This window comes from Podarcis gaigeae, assembly GCF_964106915.1.
Source record: "Podarcis gaigeae genome assembly, chromosome: 10".
NCBI lineage: Eukaryota > Metazoa > Chordata > Lepidosauria > Squamata > Lacertidae > Podarcis > Podarcis gaigeae.
The window spans coordinates 65712048-65730583 of NC_139686.1; the positions used below are offsets into that span (position 1 = coordinate 65712048).

The 18536-nt window shown below is 40.7% G+C and overlaps 1 protein-coding gene and 1 long non-coding RNA gene across 2 annotated transcripts in view; one reads left to right on the forward strand and one right to left on the reverse strand.

The window, feature by feature from the left end:
- The window catches only part of LOC310826606, a 230649-nt gene that overhangs the window by 16548 nt on the left and 195565 nt on the right, over nt 1-18536 (forward strand). The gene's annotated exons all lie outside the window — the stretch shown is intronic.
- The window catches only part of TBC1D22A (TBC1 domain family member 22A), a 118301-nt gene continuing 101383 nt past the window's right edge, over nt 1619-18536 (reverse strand). Inside the window, exon 13 of the mRNA XM_083701553.1 lies at nt 1619-5239. Coding sequence (XP_083557679.1) covers nt 5111-5239 — 129 coding nt within the window. The 3' untranslated portion in view covers nt 1619-5110. The remainder of the gene's footprint in view (nt 5240-18536) is intronic.

Consider the following 18536-nt stretch of genomic DNA (forward strand, 5'->3'; position numbering starts at 1 on the left):
GGGACAGCTTCAAGGGCAGTCCCGCGTAGAGCGAATTACAGTAGTCAAGCCTGGAGATGACCGTTGCATGGATCACTGTGGCCAGGTCGTAGCAAGGGTACTTTCACTAGGGATTTTGGGTTGTTTTTTTCAGGGAGGAAGAGTTTGAGGCTGCAATCCTGTGGGACAGCTCAGTCAGTAGAGCATGAGACTCTTAATCTCAGGGTCATGGGTCTGAGCCCCACATTAGGCAAAATATTCCTGCATTGCAGAGGGTCAGACTAGATGGCCCTTGTGGTCCCTTCCAATTCTATAATTCGATGAATAGGGCTTACTTCTGAGCTGAAATGTATATTTTATTTTATTCTATTTATTAGAATTATATACCACCCTTCATCAATAGATCTCAGGGCGGTTCACAGAATAAAATACAGGAGAAAAAACAAGTAAATAATAAAAAAGCAGCAAACCAATAACACCCCCCTTCCCACAGACACAAAGAAAAGGCTGTAGAATATTGATCAGCCAAAGGCATGAAGAGGAATGTTGCTCAAGAGATTTCTGGAATCTAGAGGAAACTTAAGAGATAGCTTAGTTTACAAACTAAAACCAGAGGAAGTGATGGTGTTCACCCACAGAGAGCGCAAAGTAATTCTTGAAGACTGTCCTCAGTGATATTAGTACCACGCAACTTAGTCTGGCTAACCCAAACATTGTTTCTCCTGCTTCCTGTGACCAGTAGGGCTTCGCAGGGCTGGGGCCTTCCTAAGTTTGTTCTGGAGAGACAAGGCGTAGCCACACAGGTGAGGCCGCTTGGTAACTCACAGCACCTGGTGGCAAGAGCCGGGAAGGGATATAAGGTCAGCATTTCCCTTCGGCTCTTTGCCACAGCAACGCGTTTCCTGCTTTGCTGCATTTGGCTTCTTGCTTCCTGATCCTCGGACCTCGGCTTCTTGACTCCTTGCTTCTCAACCCTTGGACACTTGACTTCGTGACTTCCTGCTTCCTGCCCCTCAGACCCCTGGCTTCTGGACTCTCATTCCTGCTCCCACCCCACCATCTTGCCCCCGGCCCAGATGTCCTCAGCTGGGACTTCGATCGCCCGTAGTCTGGACTGTGACACAGGGAAGGAGAGTCCACCACCTCTTGGGAAAGACTGTTCCATTGTTGAACAACTCTTGCTGTCAGAAAGATTTTCCGTATGTTTAGTCGGAATCTCCTTTCTTGTATCTTGAAGCCCTGGAGAGTCCTACCCTCCAGAGTAGGAGAAAACAAGCTTGTTCCTTCTTCCATGTGATAATCCTTTAGATATATGAAGATGGCTATCATATATTCTCTGTCTCCTCTTTCTCAGGCTAAACATACTCAGCCCCTTCAACTGTTCCTCATAAGGCATGGTTTCCAACCCTTGATCATCTTGGTTGCCCTCCTCTGCACACATTCCAGCTTGTCAACATCCTTCTTAAATTGTGGTGCCCAGAACTGGACATAGTATTGGTGTCATCTGACACCTTTTGAGTCTTACCCATTCTTCAGTTACACCTTGTTATTGTGATACAAAGAGTTGGATAATTCATTTTAAACCAGATACTATATTCATTCAGAAATATATATATTACAGAGAGAGAGTGAGTGAGTCTTGGGTACTTACATTTTATTGTAGAGTTCTCAAGTTAAATACAAATCTATGAGTTTTTCCATAAGAAATTAAAGACTAGTGCAACTAGTTTGTTATATTTAAGATGTACAGATGAATGCAAGATAGTTATATTCTTTCTTATATTGTATTTACATAGTTCAATATATTGCTTACTATTTACATTTCTAAGCATATACTATAGAAATAAATTGGTTATCTGTGCTGTACGGTTCTTTCATTACAGCTGTTAGCTAATATTGCGTTTATGACAGAGTGCCTCCTGTATGAACTCTATTAAATTACAAATCAGGCTAAATTAATGAGGTGTCCTGATTTCTTTCTATGTTGAAAAATATCAACATAAAAATATCTATTAGATACCTATTTGTGTGTTTGCTTTTTTTACTTTTATACTTGTAATAAAGGAGTATAAAAATGAGGGAAACCTTTCTTCCACATAACATTGGTTGGGATGGCACTTACCTGAGATACAAAATTATCAAAAGCCAAGCATAATTCTCCTTTAAGAAAAAGGTATATAGGGAATATATAGAATAGTATATAGGGAAAAGTATGCATGAAATTAGTTGTCTGTATAATACCCCCTTTTTATATAAAATAAGAATGAAAAGTTATGCATTTAGAGAAGTCTCTACCCTCATCTACCAATGTGCTCAAGATTTGTCTCTTACAAATGTAAATCCTTTTTGCGGCATGATAGCATTTAATTCTTAAATGAGAAACACTTAAGAGATCCGAAGGGAGCTTGGAAGTTGAGATGGTAACTCAATGGATCTTTACAGAGGAAAGGTGTGTGTTTTTAAGATATACGCATTTTATTGTATACTTGCATCTAACACAGTAAACTTGTCTGCACCCCTGCCTCACCATTCAAATTCCTATATAAATAATGACATATTTAAAAAGGCCCATCATTAACACATGTTGCAGCTGATTTCTTCTTCCTTTTGCTATTAAATAAAACGTTCACTGTTATCAACAGACTTTTCTGTATTCTACCTTTTACTTTGCGTGTTCTGTTTTTGGCAGATACTTTGTTAGGCACAATGACACTGTAAACTTAAAAGAGAGAAACTTAAGAGAGAAATCTTATACTGAACACAGAATAAGAAGTTATCCTGATGCTTGGGAAAGACACATCTTAAGACCTGTAGACATGCCAAACCATGCCACAGAATTTTATCTCTAGTTTCAGTATTACTATGTAATAAGCTAAAGCAATGCCCAGTAAGGCTGCAATAGTTCTGGATTCTCATGCATAGCAAATCCCTGCATGGAAGATAAGGGGAGCATATCTACTGCTGCTACTCCTAAGTAATGGTGCAGTAAGTTCTCCCAGGTAATGCAACTCCACCAAATTATTCTTGTTGTTGTCCTGGAACATCACAACTATTTCATCGCTGTGAAAAAGGCCACACCTCTCTACTGCAAAAGTAATAGAACAACCTTGCTTATTAAACCATGATGTATTGGACTGGGCTGTGTTTCACAGTCAAATGTCCCCAAGCAATCTAAATGCACAGCTCAATATTAAGACACTTGAACTTAATCTGCAAATGATACCTTAAGGAAACTAATCCTCAAGAAATCTCCATAGCCTCTTAGAATAAGCATCTCCCACATTTTCAGGCCAATCTTGTCTATGGTTCTTATCTGTTCAGGCATCTATACATATGGCAAGCAGTAAGGTAACACATGCAGCCAAACTGAAAGGCAAAAAAATTTCCCCAAACCAAAAATGACTTAAAGGCACACTTGAAAAACTCCTGAAAAGAAGTTGTTCCATTTACAGTATAAATTAATTTGGGATTGATAGTATGCAAACTTACTTGATCGACAAGAATCAATCACACTTCAGACAGCAGGCACATTCTAGAATGCTCCTCCAACAAACTTACTTGCACACAGAAATCTAGCATATCGGGGAGAAAAAATTCATACTAGCCTTCCAGATTTCCACGTTCAATGAATTTTTATGTGTATATGCAATCCCATACCTTTATTCTAAAGTGATACAGCACAGGAAAAAACTTTACTACCTACCCCTGCTATTCTGCTATTTGGATAAACTGGCCCTTACAAAAAGTGAATGGAGTGTTAACTTTTGACGGAGCCTTCTATAATGTACTGCCACTTAGTCACAACTTAAGAATTTAAGTCACAAAAATAACAGAAGAATTTTGTTAGTTGCTTTTCAAGGGAGATAAGCTTCCCGATCGGTTTGTGCAAAATCCTTAAGTGCATGTCAATTGTATGCAGGTGACTTTCTCCAGATAAATTGACTTGACACATTCCTTTTTTATATACATCTACACACACACACACACACACACACACACACACACACAGGCTGGCATGTTAACCAGTCAGCCAACCTGATTGGTAAGAAAGAGAGCAGACTGGAATCAAGTCTTCACCAGTCACCTTCCCTTATACAGTGCAAAATTCAGTTTATTCTGGAAGTGGGGCAGAATCTTGGCTGTTGGTTATCAGGTGACTGTATCCATCTGTGCTTCTTTTCCATGCTCAAGCCAGTCTATGTCAAGGATGGAAGGCCTAAAAATGCATACATGACTTTTCCGTCAAGTATTCCTACCATGCTAGAAAATCCAGGTAAGGCAATAATGTATTAAAATATATTCACTGTGAACTAAAAATCTTACTAGTGAAAAAAAAGCATTGAAGCTAAAAGTCTATGTGCTGAAAAAATATTTGATAGTTTTAAAGCATTAAATTATGTATACATTATTATGGCGGAATAAATCTATTTTCTTTTCTTTTTTAGTTAGTACAGTTCAGACACTTCAAAGTGAAATAATTTATACAAAACTATCTGCATACCAGAGGATACAGCACCCAAGTAGGTGGCATTCTTTTCAAATTCTAGATGTTGTTTTCCATTAAAATCTATGTTCCTAGATTTCATGCTGTAAACAAAGATAACGTTAAAAGGAATTTTTTAAAAATTGTGTTACAAACCAAAAGCAAGTCCATATGGCCCTTAGATGACCTTACTGCCTGATACACATCTGCCCTCGTTTTCCATTCAAGACAGATCATTCCTATTAGCTCACAAGTACCCCAGAGACTAGTAATACTTCCATCAAAATAATGAACACAATCAACTAGGAACAAGGCTCATGGAGACAAGACAATAAGTCATTAGATACCAATGAACATAAAACACTTTCTTCATTCCTATAGCAACTATAAAAAGAAAAAGGGAGAATAAAAACAAAAGCAGACTCGATTTTTTTTGTAGCCACGTTCACTTAAGTCAATCACAGTCTTCTTGACGACCTGTTTGCCGATTTCTTTGGTAATCCACCAACCACATTTTTTTTTGCTGAACTATTTTGGGACTCTCCGTATGAAATCAGGAGCGAGTAATTGCGTGTCTGCACAACCAGAATAATGAAAATGATCCTATGCCACAGCAGACAGATTGGCTGTATATGGTTTCTGGTGCTTTCATCTCTTGTAATGATTGGGGGCGTCTGCAAATGCAAATTTCAGTCTGTAGGCTTCTGCGAGGAGGACACTGATATCTTCGTCTCTCCAGTGCACCGTGGGCAAGTTCTGCAGAAAGATGAGCAGTTCCTTGGGAAAAGAAGGAAAAGACAGCAGAATAGGTTATAACACAACTATTTCAGTAAATGTCAGACTGAATTGGGGTGGGGGAGTTTTTGAGCGACTGAACTCCAATGCTACTTGCAACAGTTTCTGAAATGGCTTGATCTCGAATATCTGCATGCACATAGGTAAAATGAAACTTGCTTTTCGGAAGCATACATGTGACGATTTTTAGCACAAATACATCAGCTAACCATAACTGGTAAGGATGGAAACTCATCCAGCTGTTAATAGATGTGGGAATGGTAAAAGAGAGGCGGAGACAACTCTACAAAATTATTTGTTACATCTTTCTTATCTGGAATTTTCTTATCTAGATCTGTGCATACGCCTTTCTTGTTATTTGTTCATTTCATGAATACCTAGGTTTAATCTAAGTATCTTCACTGCAGATCCCATCTCTCATTTTCTCCAGTGCAGGTGAATGATATTTACTGGAAAGGTGTTTTCTAAGACAGCTACGGAGTAGAACAAAGTGAATATACGCCTTTAATCTTGCATCAGTCATGGCTTCAACAATCTACGACAGGGAACTCTGGCCCCTTCAGTCTGTTTTTAAAAATGCTTGTATACATTGCAATCCACATTGCTGCAAGAAAGAAGCAATGGTATCACTTTGGCAAACACATAGCCATCATATTAACCCTTCAATGTGCATAGGAATACAGTGGTACCTCAGGTTAAGTACTTAATTCTTTCTGGAGGTCCGTTCTTAACCTGAAACTGTTCTTAACCTGAAGCATCACTTTAGCTAACGGGGCCTCCTGCTGCCGCCGCACCACCGGAGCATGATTTCTGTTCTCATCCTGAAGCAAAGTTCTTAACCTGAGGTACTATTTCTGGGTTAGCAGAGTCTGTAACCTGAAGCATCTGTAACCCAAGGTAACACTGTATTTAAGTAATGAGTTTAAGTAACGATTACAGTTCCCAGGATTCTTTGGGGTTGTTTAAAGTGAATGATACTGCTTTAAATGTATAGTGCAGATGGGGCAAAGGTCAAGATACTTATAAGATACTTTATCTCAATTTTAATTGTGTTTGTATTTCCCAGAGCTTATTTTTGCAACCATTTCCCATCCAAAAGGCTTGAAAATAACAGATAATGAATGGGTCCTTTTAGTTGGTTAGAGCATGGTGCTGGCGATGCCAAGTTTGCAAGTTCAATCCCGGGATGGAACAGTTGCATTGCAGGGGGTTGGACCAGATGATCCTCAGGGTCCCTTCTAACTTTTGAATTCTGTGATTCTATGACCGCTGCAACTCAAGAGCCAGAAAAAAACGCCGGCATGTTTGAGCTTTGGAAATTCCAATATGAACTGACCTGATCCAGAGATCCTGCACTAATATTTGGATTGGAAAGACAACCATTGGATTTCACACTTGTCTGAATTTTTCAACACCGTTCTTGCATCAAAAATGCATCAAAATGTGTTTTAAAATGCTTTCAAGGTAAACAAATTCAAATACACGTATTTAAATACAATGTCCATGTCTCATTAAAGAATGCACAATGTGAAAGCAGACATTAATGGATTTATAAGTGAAAACCTGTGAAAAGTAGGTAGGTCAGAAAAACTAGTTTATCCATCCCTAACTTCAACCATGTAATCTGCATTTCATGATGCAGCCAGTGTCTGGCTTCTGGGAATCTGGTCTTCCCTCCCCACAGTGGGCTGCCAGTAACCGATAGACAAGAAGCTCTTACCAAGTCTTTTATGCAATATTCACAGAGAGAGGCTTAGAAATGCTGCCTCTCTGATTGTTGCTCTGAGTAAGCTCCACCCCTCCTTCCCTTCTCAATCCTCAACAGCACCTTACGGTGGCTGCTTAAGGGCATTTGCCTCTTAGATCTCCGCTCTCCTACTTTCACTGCTCACCGAGTTCTGGGAGAATGCTTTCTAGTGATAGCGTGTCAGCCAGCTGCTTTTCTTCTCCCATCAGCTCCCAGCTTTGCCCCGCTTCTGCCACAGCCATGACCTTCTGCAAACCACTGTTGTAAATCTATACTGTCTTCCTGGAAAGTTGAAGAGGCGGGGGTGGCAGTCTCCACCATTGCTCCTTAGTCCAGTCCCTGACAGCCGTAGACCAAATTCCTATTATCCTTTCAGCTCAATGGAACAGCATGAAATATGCACAAATATTCCTATTACATGTGGTGGAAGTGAGAGTATGGGCTCCATTTACCTTTGTCTTCCCGTGCCTTTAGATAAACAAATCTATCGTTCTATTGTTAAAATTGTTACCATTTGGCATTTCTTCACAGTTTTGATATTGCGTTAGTTGCTCAAAACACACCACTTATGCTCTATTGGAGTTCGACGGCAGCTAGAATAGGAACCAGCTAGTAATCTCATGAGCCCTTCACAGCTTATGGAAATAACAGGAATGTACACATTATTTAGGACATCAGATACATCAGCAATATGGTAAATATTATACACGTTGCACCTATAATTTAATATTAAAATGTTGTTGCTGGGCTCTTTAACACTATAGGATACTAGCAGTAACAATGAGTATAGATCTATAAATGTGTGTGCAAAAAGCTTTCAGTGGAAATCCAATGTATATTCATGAAATACTTCAAAATGCCAGTGATAAGTTGAATTGGGCGAATCTGGAGCCACATATTCTAGATATGCCATAAATCAGTGTCACCTACGAACTCCACCTGGTCGTTTAACAGGTCTAATTCCTCTCTCCATTTACTGCTTACAAGAAAACAATCAATATATGCTGAATGACTCAAGATCCAGCTTATTAAATCATGGTAGTCTGATTTAATGCTGAACTTTCTTACTTTTCTTGGTGACAACTAGAAAGACCAAAAATTCAGGGATTATTTTTCCTCCCTATATTTTTAGATCCTTCAATGGAGTCTGCGAGTTTCTTGCAAGCCAATTGCCTATAAAAGGAACATTCTTATCTTATTTTTAACCTTTCTTTCACATTCCCTGACCTTTCAACCAATAGATCAAACAGAACACAAGCATGATTCATAGAAAAGATTAAACTGTGTTTAGACAAAAAAGGTCAGTCCACACACCAATGAGACTAGCTAGATCTTAAAGCAGATATGTGACACACACACACACATGCAGAACACATCGTAAAAACCAAATTTTCTATGCCATTGCATCAGATTGAAAGGCGATACTTCGCTTTCACACAAAAACTATTTTTCCTGTTTTTTATGTAGCACACCTGCAATGCCTTTTAAAATGTCACCACCCTGAGAACATTTCAATATTCAAAGCTGGAACAGTGTGGTATGACTTCTTTTATTCATCTCCCTCGAAATTATCTCTGATCTCACAGATGTGGATCCAGAAACATACCATGCTTCAACCCTGAATGAATCAGCAAATGTCGTCTTTTATAGCTGATTTCTTTGACAATTCTGTTATTAGTCGGGCGGGGGGGGGGGGAGAGAGAGAAACCTTGTCAAGTTCTGGAAGAACCAGCCTCTAAAAATAGAAAATAAGTGATAGTTATATTGGACTCCACTGCCGGCATTTAAAATTGGTCAACTAGGGATGACAGTTTTCAACAAGATGAAACTGAAAAGGTGACACTTTGACAGAACAATCTTCCATTAATCTTTTGATAACATAGGGAGATATATTTTCCATGTGATTAATTTCATATTTTCCAGGGGAAGCAGTTTCATGAAAGGATGCAGAAAATAAGCTAACAATTGGACGGGTGGTGTTTTTTTCTTCTTCTCCCTTTTTATACGTCAAATCACATACAAAGCCGCATATTTCAGGGCACTGTGCAATGTATTTTGAAAAATAATCTTAGATGGATCTCCATTTTATCTAATAGGAATCCATCTGCAGAATATTTTTTTTATCTTCACTTCCCATTCTTAGCAAAGGTCTTGCAAGAGCATTGGCAGAAAAGTCTAGTCAAGTCACATGGGGGAAATGTACATTCTCAAAGACAAGACAAATGACAGTACCCTGGCCGTGACAAAATTTCTTCCAGAGGTAGTAAGAATTAGAAATCAACATGCTCTGGCTAAAACATAATGACTGCCTTGGAATGTTTTCTTGGTATTCCTGCTGTATTTTGCTTTCAAAACTGTTTTTGTGGGTCTTTGGACTGAAATAAAGAATGATTGTTTGTACATCTTTGAAAGCATAAGGTAGTATCGGGTTCACGAAATGAAGAAGAAGAAGAAGAAGAAGAAGAAGAAGAAGAAGAAGAAGAAGAAGAATTTGGATTTGATATCCCACCTTTCACTCCCCTTAGGGAGTCTCAAAGCAGCTAACAATCTCCTTTCCCTTCCTCCCCCACAAGAAACACTCTGTGAGGTGAGTGAGGCTGAGAGACTTCAGAGAAGTGTGACTAGCCCAAGGTCACCCAGCAGCTGCAGGTGGAGGAGCGGGGAATCGAGCCCGGTTCACCAGATTACGAGTCCTAATTAAAGGTAAAGGGACCCCTGACCATTAGGTCCAGTCGTGACCGACTCTGGGGTTGCGGCGCTCATCTCGCTTTATTGGCTGAGAGAGCCGGCATACAGCTTCCAGGTCATGTGGCCAGCATGACTAAGCTGCTTCTGGTGAACCAGAGCAGCGCATGGAAACGCCGTTTACCTTCCCGCCGGAGCGGTACCTATTTATCTACTTGCACTTTGATGTGCTTTCGAACTGCTAAGTTGGCAGGAACTAATTACAGAGTCCTAATTACAGAGGCCTAATAGGTTTCTTACTGCGGGAGCCAGTGGAAAACAGGAGTGCCTGGCGTGCTCTGGCCCATGGGATCACGAAGAGTCGGACACGACTAAACGACTAAACAACAACAACAACAGGTTTCTTGTTACCTGACAGGGTAGGAAACCAACAAGATTCTCTAACATTATAGGAAGCCAGAGTGGAGTAGTGGTTAGAGTGCTGGACCATAACCTGGGAGCTCAGAGTTCAAATCTCCACTCGGCCATGAAGCTCACTGGGTGGCCTTGGGGCAACACGCAGTGTCTCAGCCGCATCTGCCTCACAAGGTCGTGGTAAGAATAAAATAGGGAGGAGAAATATGTATGCCACCTTGAGCTCTTTAGATGGAAAGGCAGAATATGGAGCATGACATCATGGGTCATGGGCTGAAGCCCTATATTGGGCAAAAGATTCCTGCTTGTGGTCCCTTTTTATACAATGGTACCTCGGGTTAAGTACTTAATTCGTTCCGGAGGTCTGTTCTTAACCGGAAACTGTTCTTAACCTGAGATACCACTTTAGGTAATGGGGCCTCCCGCCGCTGCTGTGCAATATCTGTTCTCATCCTGATGCAAAGTTCATAACCCAAGGTACTATTTCTGGGTTAGCGGAGTCTGTAACCTGAAGCGTCTGTAACCTGAAGCGTATGTAACCTGAGGTACCACTGTATTGTAATTTTATGTTGTAAATGCCCTGACACCTCAGGTATAGGGAGGTATCCAAGTCCTGACCATGAAACTTCACAGCCCCAGATAAAGATTCATACACCATTTCAAAGACCCCACATTTATGCTAGACCATTCTGGCACTTCTGTCTTTGTCTCTTTCTCTAACACGATGGCTGGCCTGCCAACAGCTCTCTTTTCAACTGTTTTCGTTTTGAACAGATCAGGACTAGTAACATTTTAAAAGGAGCGGAGATAAAGCTGAACTTAGCTTTCAACTAAACATGGTGCCGAGTAAGGGTGAAATACCGTATTTTTTGCTCTATAAGACTCACTTTTCCCCTCCTAAAAAGTAAGGGGAAACGTGTGTGCGTCTTATGGAGCAAATGCAGGCTGCACTGCTATCACAGAAGCCAGAACAGCAAGAGGGATTGCTGCTTTCACTGCACAGCGATCCCTCTTGCTGTTCTGGCTTGTGAGATTCAGAATATTTTTTTCCTTGTTTTCCTCCTCCAAAAACTAGGTGCATCTTGTGGTCTGGTGTGTCTTATAGAGCGAAAAATATGGTATATATTTCGGTTACTGAGAAATTAAGAATCCAATATACCCATACAGGTCATTTAATGTAACAGTGATAGCATAGCACCCACAAACAGCATGGAAATGTGATTAGGTACCCTTTGGGATACACAATATTGGTTTAGGCTTCAGTAAAACTGCACAGAGGGATATAGGAGATTATGTATTGTAACTTGGGGTGAAGCTGGGGTGTAATAGTTTGACCACTTTAAAGGACTGATTTCTTACAACTGTGGAATGAGTGCTAGACAGAGTAGCTGAAATGAATCCAGCATATTTCGAAGAGGTCAATGGAACCCAAAGGAGGTTGCCACAGCAAGCCACAAAAATCCCAAAATTAAAAAGGCCCCCATGCTGATCAAAGGTTCATTAAATGCTGAACAGATCTCAGTGATCTGGAAAGAAAATGGAGTGCAGGCATCACATCGAACAGCTGATCAGTACACCAACCATCCTGATGACATCTCTAAGGCTTCAACAGTTCTAGTGGTGACAAGCAGAATATACGTCATGATTGTGTTGACCATGGCAGAAGGCAGAAAAAGAAAATTTATGCAGCCAAGAACATACTCCCTATGCCTAACACAGTCCTCCAATGCGGCAGCTAGATCGGTGATTGGGAGTGGGCCTTTTCGGTGGTGGCGCCCACCCTGTGGAACACCGTCCCATCAGATGTCAAAGAAATAAATAACAATTGGACTTTTAGAAGACATCTGAAGGCAGCCCTGTTTAGGGAAGCTTTTAATACTGAATGAATCATTGTATTTTAATATTCTGCTGGAAGCCGCCCAGAGTGGTTAGGGTTAGGGAAATAAATAAATAATAAATAAATACTGGGGGTAGCAGGGAGTGGATTTCTGTGAAAATGCATGGGCCTCTTTTACCCATGTGCCCAGAAACACGAAGTAATTAGCTATTCTGTGTAAAGATCATTCCATTTTGTTACACCTGCAAGAGTCAACCAGAGCTTACAACAATAGACAATCTGTTAAAAACTCCATTTCTGGAAGGAATTCGAAATCTAATTTGTTTACAACCTAATGACAAAGCAACACACATTTATAATTCTGCTTATTTTCAAACCAGCTGTAGCAGTCTGACAGTTTTGTTGTAAGATAGCAAAATCTACATGCACCAGCATTTAGCCAGCCATAAGGGGCAAGATGCAAAAAAGAAGAAGAAAAGAAAATAGTTCCTCTTCCATCAGCTTCTCTGCAAAGAAAGGCATCCATCACCTCATTGCATATTATCCATTTCATACTCCAAAAGCTTTTTTCTTTGTTTTGTTTCTATTTGCCCTCTTATCAGCAGCTTTGATTGAATTGTGTAGCTAAGTATACAGGGCTCCTGTGATTTTCATTTTCTCTGGGGGCTACATACTGATAAAGACAATAATTGACATTGTTATTCAGTTTCTACCCAAGAAAGAAACAAGAAAAGAAAACAATTTTATTTCAAGTGAGGCATCTCCAGTGACAGCCTTGAATTACCAACTAAACAAAACGATGGCTTGGCTATTTAAGTCGGGCAGGTCAACTAAATTGTTCACAAAGGGGCTTTTTATATTGAAATTGGGGGAAATGCACCAGGTAGTTCTTCTGCGGCACTTACAAAAATGAATGCGCTCACCACAATGTTGGGGGGGAAGATGTTCTGAAACTAACTAAGCTGCCCTGATAGAAAGTTTTAGGTCAGCAATTTCATCTGACCGCCTTGTAAAACAGATATGATTTGGGTTTATAAAAGCATTTTGAATTTTCAGAGATGAATGAAGAGAAGATTGCAATCCTATACTTCAGTGTGTGCAGTGGAAATCTCCATACTGTATTCCAACCATGAGTTATAGAAGTATACTCTGGAAGCGAAATAGCACATGTTAGAGAGGAGCAGAGCATTATAGTGGCTTGGAGATGACCTGAATCACTTATGGGTCTTTGGAAAATGGTCTGGCTTATTTCCAAGGCCATCTGAATCTCACCCCATCCCTGCTGCTGGTTTGACAGGAATTACTTGGAAACTTTCAAATTCCTGAGCTGCCAAAATAATCTCTCTCCTGCCTACGTAAGCTTCAAATGTGTAGTAATAGTATCATAGCATCATAGAATGATACGAGTTGGAAGTGACCACAAGAGTAATCTCATTCAATTCTCTGCAATGCAGGAATAAAGGTAAAGGTAAAGGGACCCCTGACCATTAGGTCCAGTCGTGACCGACTCTGGGGTTGCGGCGCTCATCTCACTTTATTGGCCAAGGGATCCAGAGTACAGCCGGTCATGTGGCCAGCATGTCTAAGCCGCTTCTGGCGAACCAGAGCAGCGCATAGAAACGCCGTTTACCTTCCCGCCGGAGTGGTACCTATTTATCTACTTGCACTTTGATGTGCTTTCAAACTGCTAGGTTGGCAGGAGCAGGGACCGAGCGACGGGAGCTCACCCCGTCACAGAGATTTGAACCACTGACCTTCTGATCAGCAAGTCCTAGGCTCTGTGGTTTAACCCACAGCGCCACCTGCATCCCATATAATGCAGGAATATTTTTGCCCAAATAGGGCTTGAACCCAGGACCCTGAGATTAAGAGTTTCATACTTTACCAACTGAGCTATCCTGCAGTGATGTAACATGCCACACACACACAAACACAGCTGTGGCTTGCAGGAGACTTGTACCTTCTCTTTCCAGGTTTTTGTGAGTGCAGCTGTCAACCCTAGCCAAGGTTTACGGGAGACTTTGCTCCTGGCCATGCAAAGCACTAATTTAGCGTGCCTAGCACCCATGAACAAATCACATTATCTATAACCTAAACCAGCCCTCATAGAATTCCTTCTGTACAAGCGGTGCAGAAGTGGATCCAGCCCATTAGCTTACCTCCCCCCTCCCTCTGTGGACCAAGCTTGACAGGGGTGTGGGGTCGCCCATCTGACAATCGTCCATTGTCACAAGTTGTCCATATGGACCATGCTTCCCTGCACAATCAGCTGAATGCCAGGACTTGCAAAGCATGGCAAGCAGATCTAGGAAAGCCCTGGGAATCAGCTGATCAAGGCTTATACTTTATAAAGCTTACAAGAGGAACAGAAGGGAGATGGGGGTTTTGCTCCCTGAATATGTTCTTTGTGTTTTTAAACTTCTGCTTTGAATTTAGTTTTTATTCTGGGATGTGTGTATGGTTGTTCGTTCATTCATTCATTCATTCATTCAATTCAATTTGTATTCCGTCCTTCCTCCCAAAGGGGCCCAGGACAGCAAGTATATCAGGATAAAACTGTTAAAATACATAAAGACAAAATGATTCCAATATAATTAGCTGTCCAGACAGGACTGCTGTGTCTTGGGAAGCAGAATACAATTTTTTTTTTTTAAAAAAAGAAAAAAGTGTGTGTCTTATCTCCCAGAAGCATTTAGGAACTCTGCCACACTGTATGAAATGGTAACATGGTACAAACACTGATTGGCCATACCTTTGAAAACCCATTTTTCAGCATGCTGTTTTTAAAGAGGTTATTCTTTATGCTGCTTTTTGGTCAAAAGACTCCATGGTGACAACCATACCCTTAAAATGCAAACAATGAAATCACAATAATAAGATTCAATATAAACCATAATGTAACAACAGTGAGAGTGTAAACTGGGGCATAGAACTCTCTGAGTTATCATAAAAAGCCAGATGGAAAAGTAGAGAAAAGGAGGGAGGTAAACACGCCCCTTGAGGTTACAGGTTCATTACATATTAAAGGTCATAACCTTCAAGTTAGAGAGAGGTGCTCAAATAGGATTAAAAGTGTACTTACAAAGGGTTTTGAAAAGAGTGAATCTCAGAAAGATTCCAGTGAGCAGAGTAAAGACTGTCAAGCTCTTTCTCCATAAATTCCAAGCAAAACTCATTTGTTCCTACCTGCTATCAATAGGGCTGGGCGATATATCAATATATCATCCAAAATATTTCATAGATCCTGTGTGTGTGTGCGCGCGCGCGCACGTGCGCGCATGCATGCTATGAAAAAAATCATGATTCGGGAAAAACCATGAAGCCAGCCAATGCCTCTACATAGATCCACCCTTTGCAATATATCAGTATATTGTGATGTTTAGCTGGTGATATATCACGATGTTGAAAACCAGGTATCGCCCAGCCCTATCAATAGTCCTTTGCTCAGAGCCCTGATTTACAGAAGCCATCCCAGTTTTGGATCTGAACCTGGAAAGTCCCACTTTTCTTTAAGACAACCCTTATTGGAGAAATATTGGAGGATATGGAGTTATGTGACTGACACACACACACCCTGAGCCAAGGAGATAAGTAAGTATACAAACTTTAAAAGACACCTGAAGGCAGCCCTGTATAGGGAAGTTTTTAAAAAAATGTTTAATGTTTTATTATGTTCTTATATATGTTGGAAGCCACCCAGAGTGGCTGGGGCAGCCCAAACAGATGGGTGGAATATAAATAAATTATCATCATCATCATTATCATTATCATCAAATAGACCATCCCTATTTTTATCAGAAAAATGATGTAAGCTTGCACAATTTGTCACTGAATTCTGCAGCACTGGTTTTAGGGTCCTGGCAAGAGAGCAATAAAAATATACAGTATATATAAAAGACAGGGAAACTACTTCCATCATGCCCAGCTCCAAAGAAGTACAAAATGATATTGCATATAACTGTCTCATGCACTTAGCCTAGATTGGTTTAACACTAGTGAAAATGAACCTACTGTTGCCTTATGTGAGGTATGCAGCTGCTAGACAGAACAATGCAGAGAAGTATGATCTAAAGAGTGTCTTGTGTATACAGACATCCAAGTCTGAACACTAAACCAATTATTCTTGCCATTAGAATCCAACACAGGCTGATTTCCAAGTAACTGGGAACAGAACTGTTCAATTTAGTTTTGAATAGCCAGTAATTTTCTGCTTAAAAAATCTGGAAAGTCATTATTTAAAAAACTAACTACCAGGAGGAATTTTACATACAGCATTTTCTAGTTGCTTCCCACCCCCACCCACTTAAAAGCTTTCTCCTTTTTTTGCCAAAGGGACACCTCTGTGCATTTAAAGATGTGTTTGTGTGCACACTTGCTAAGGCTCAAGCAAGGGGAAGCGCTCAAAATCATTGGCAAAGTGCACCATCTCTGAAGGGAATCTCTGGAAACAAAATGAAATAACGAAGAAGAAAAGTGCTAGATTCTTTCAACCGCGCAGTTCATTTAGCGATCAGCGGTGATGCATCACTTACTGGCGAAGAAATATCCATGCTCAGGGGAAATGGTGGCACATATTGAGCAAGACATGAGAGAGACAAGGTAACATGCCTGAATCATCAGTGGAGCATGAATTCGGCCCATTTTGAATAGCTGGAGCCACTCCAAACATACCACCACCTCATTTATTTCTGTACGTGCTGCGGAGGTAGGCTGGTTGCAGTAGAGAGTTGGCAAGCCCAATTGTACGCCTGCTGCGTCGTGCTGGTTACGCATGCTGCTATTCTGCCACACTGATGCTGTTACTGCATCACTTTATGATGAGGCTTTCATCACGGTCAAATCAAGTGCAGAAATGTAGAAGATAAACTACGTGTCCGGACAAACAACACTTGCCTCTCGGTATTCTTATTTGAGATTTCAGCTTGAGCCAATTCAAGTTTAACAAATCTCTCAAGGATTATACAAGAGTTTTATAGGCCTTAGTGAGAATAATAGGTACAGGAATGGGGCATTAATGTTAAGACAGACTTTATAGAAATCGTTTCCTAGCCAAAAAGCAGCTTCATAAAGTTGTGTTTCCAGGCCTTATGGGAAAACTGTTTTTTCTAATCTTTTCCCGGCTTTGCAGCGGCTTTTCATCCATTTTACACAGCAAGAACGCAAGTGAGTTTTAGAAATAATTCCTGGAAATCTGGAATGCTTACTAATTTTTATTATTGCAACTAAAAGTAGATCCTGGAAGAAACAGGGCCATGAGATTAATGGTAGAACATAGGCATTGATATCCTGTGAGCTCCAGTGAAGAGACTTCAAACAAACACCGCAGGAAACTGTGGAGAACTAGATTCAAAACACATGGTAAATAAGTGCTGACTATCATAGGCAAGTAAAATTATATTTAGTAATACTACTATGGTTTATTCCTTCTGTTCTACATATTTATATACTGCCTAAATGAGAAAATGGCTGCTAAGTGGTTTACAACTATAAAATCAATAATTAAAATACACAATAAACCAGTTGAATCACAGCATTAAAAACATCCATACTTAAAATATATAATGAAACAAGGCAGTTAAAAACTATTAAAACAAATAAATCAGGAAGTTGGAGTTCAGGGGGATGCAGGCCTAAACAGGTGTGTCTTCAAGAGCTGGTGGAATGCCAATACTGATGGGACCTCTTTTATTTCACCAGGAAGAGCATCACACATTGTTGGTGCCACCGATGAAAACTTAAGGCTAAATTATTTACTGCATGGTCAAATATATGAACTTGACTAAGATGTTTATGTAGCTAAAAGGCTACAACAACAACAACAACAACAACAACAACAACAACATGTTTTTTATACCCCACCCATCTGGCTGGGTTTCCCCAGCCACTCTGGGTGGCTTCCAACTGAACATTAAAAAGTAAAATAGTTGTTTTTTGCCTTGACATCTGACAAGAAGGGATGCTAACACAATGCTTAGGAGAATGTCACAGTTTAAAAGGGTGGGGGGAATCCTAAGGGGAATTTTTGGATTGCTTCTTTCTTTGGGTAGGGTGGGGAATAAGGAAATGACCTGGGAAAGGGAATTATTAGCTGGCTGTGTTAACTCAATATTGCCCATTTTGTTGCCCAGCTCACTTGTGAACACAAAGTTTCTCTCCTCGCAGAAGAGGCTGTCTACTGTACACCAGCATGTGTGTCTTTTCTGGTTTTAAAGGTAAAGGTAAAGGACCCCTGACCATTAGGTCCAGTCATGGCCGACTCTGGGGTTGCGGCGCTCATCTCGCTTTACTGGCCGAGGGAGTCAGTGTACAGTTTCCGGGTCATGTGGCCAGCATGACTAAGCCGCTTCTGGCGAACCAGAGCAGCACACGGAAACGCCTATTTCCTATTTATCTACTTGCTGGAGCAGTACCTATTTATCTACTTGCACTTTGACGTGCTTTCAAACTGCTATGTGGGCAGGAGCTGGGACCGAGCAACGGGAGCTCACCCCATCGCAGGGATTCAAACCGCTAACCTTCTGATCAGCAAGCCCAAGGCTCAGTGGTTTACACCACAGCGCCACTTGTGTCCCTGGTTTTATCTCCTTCAAATACAA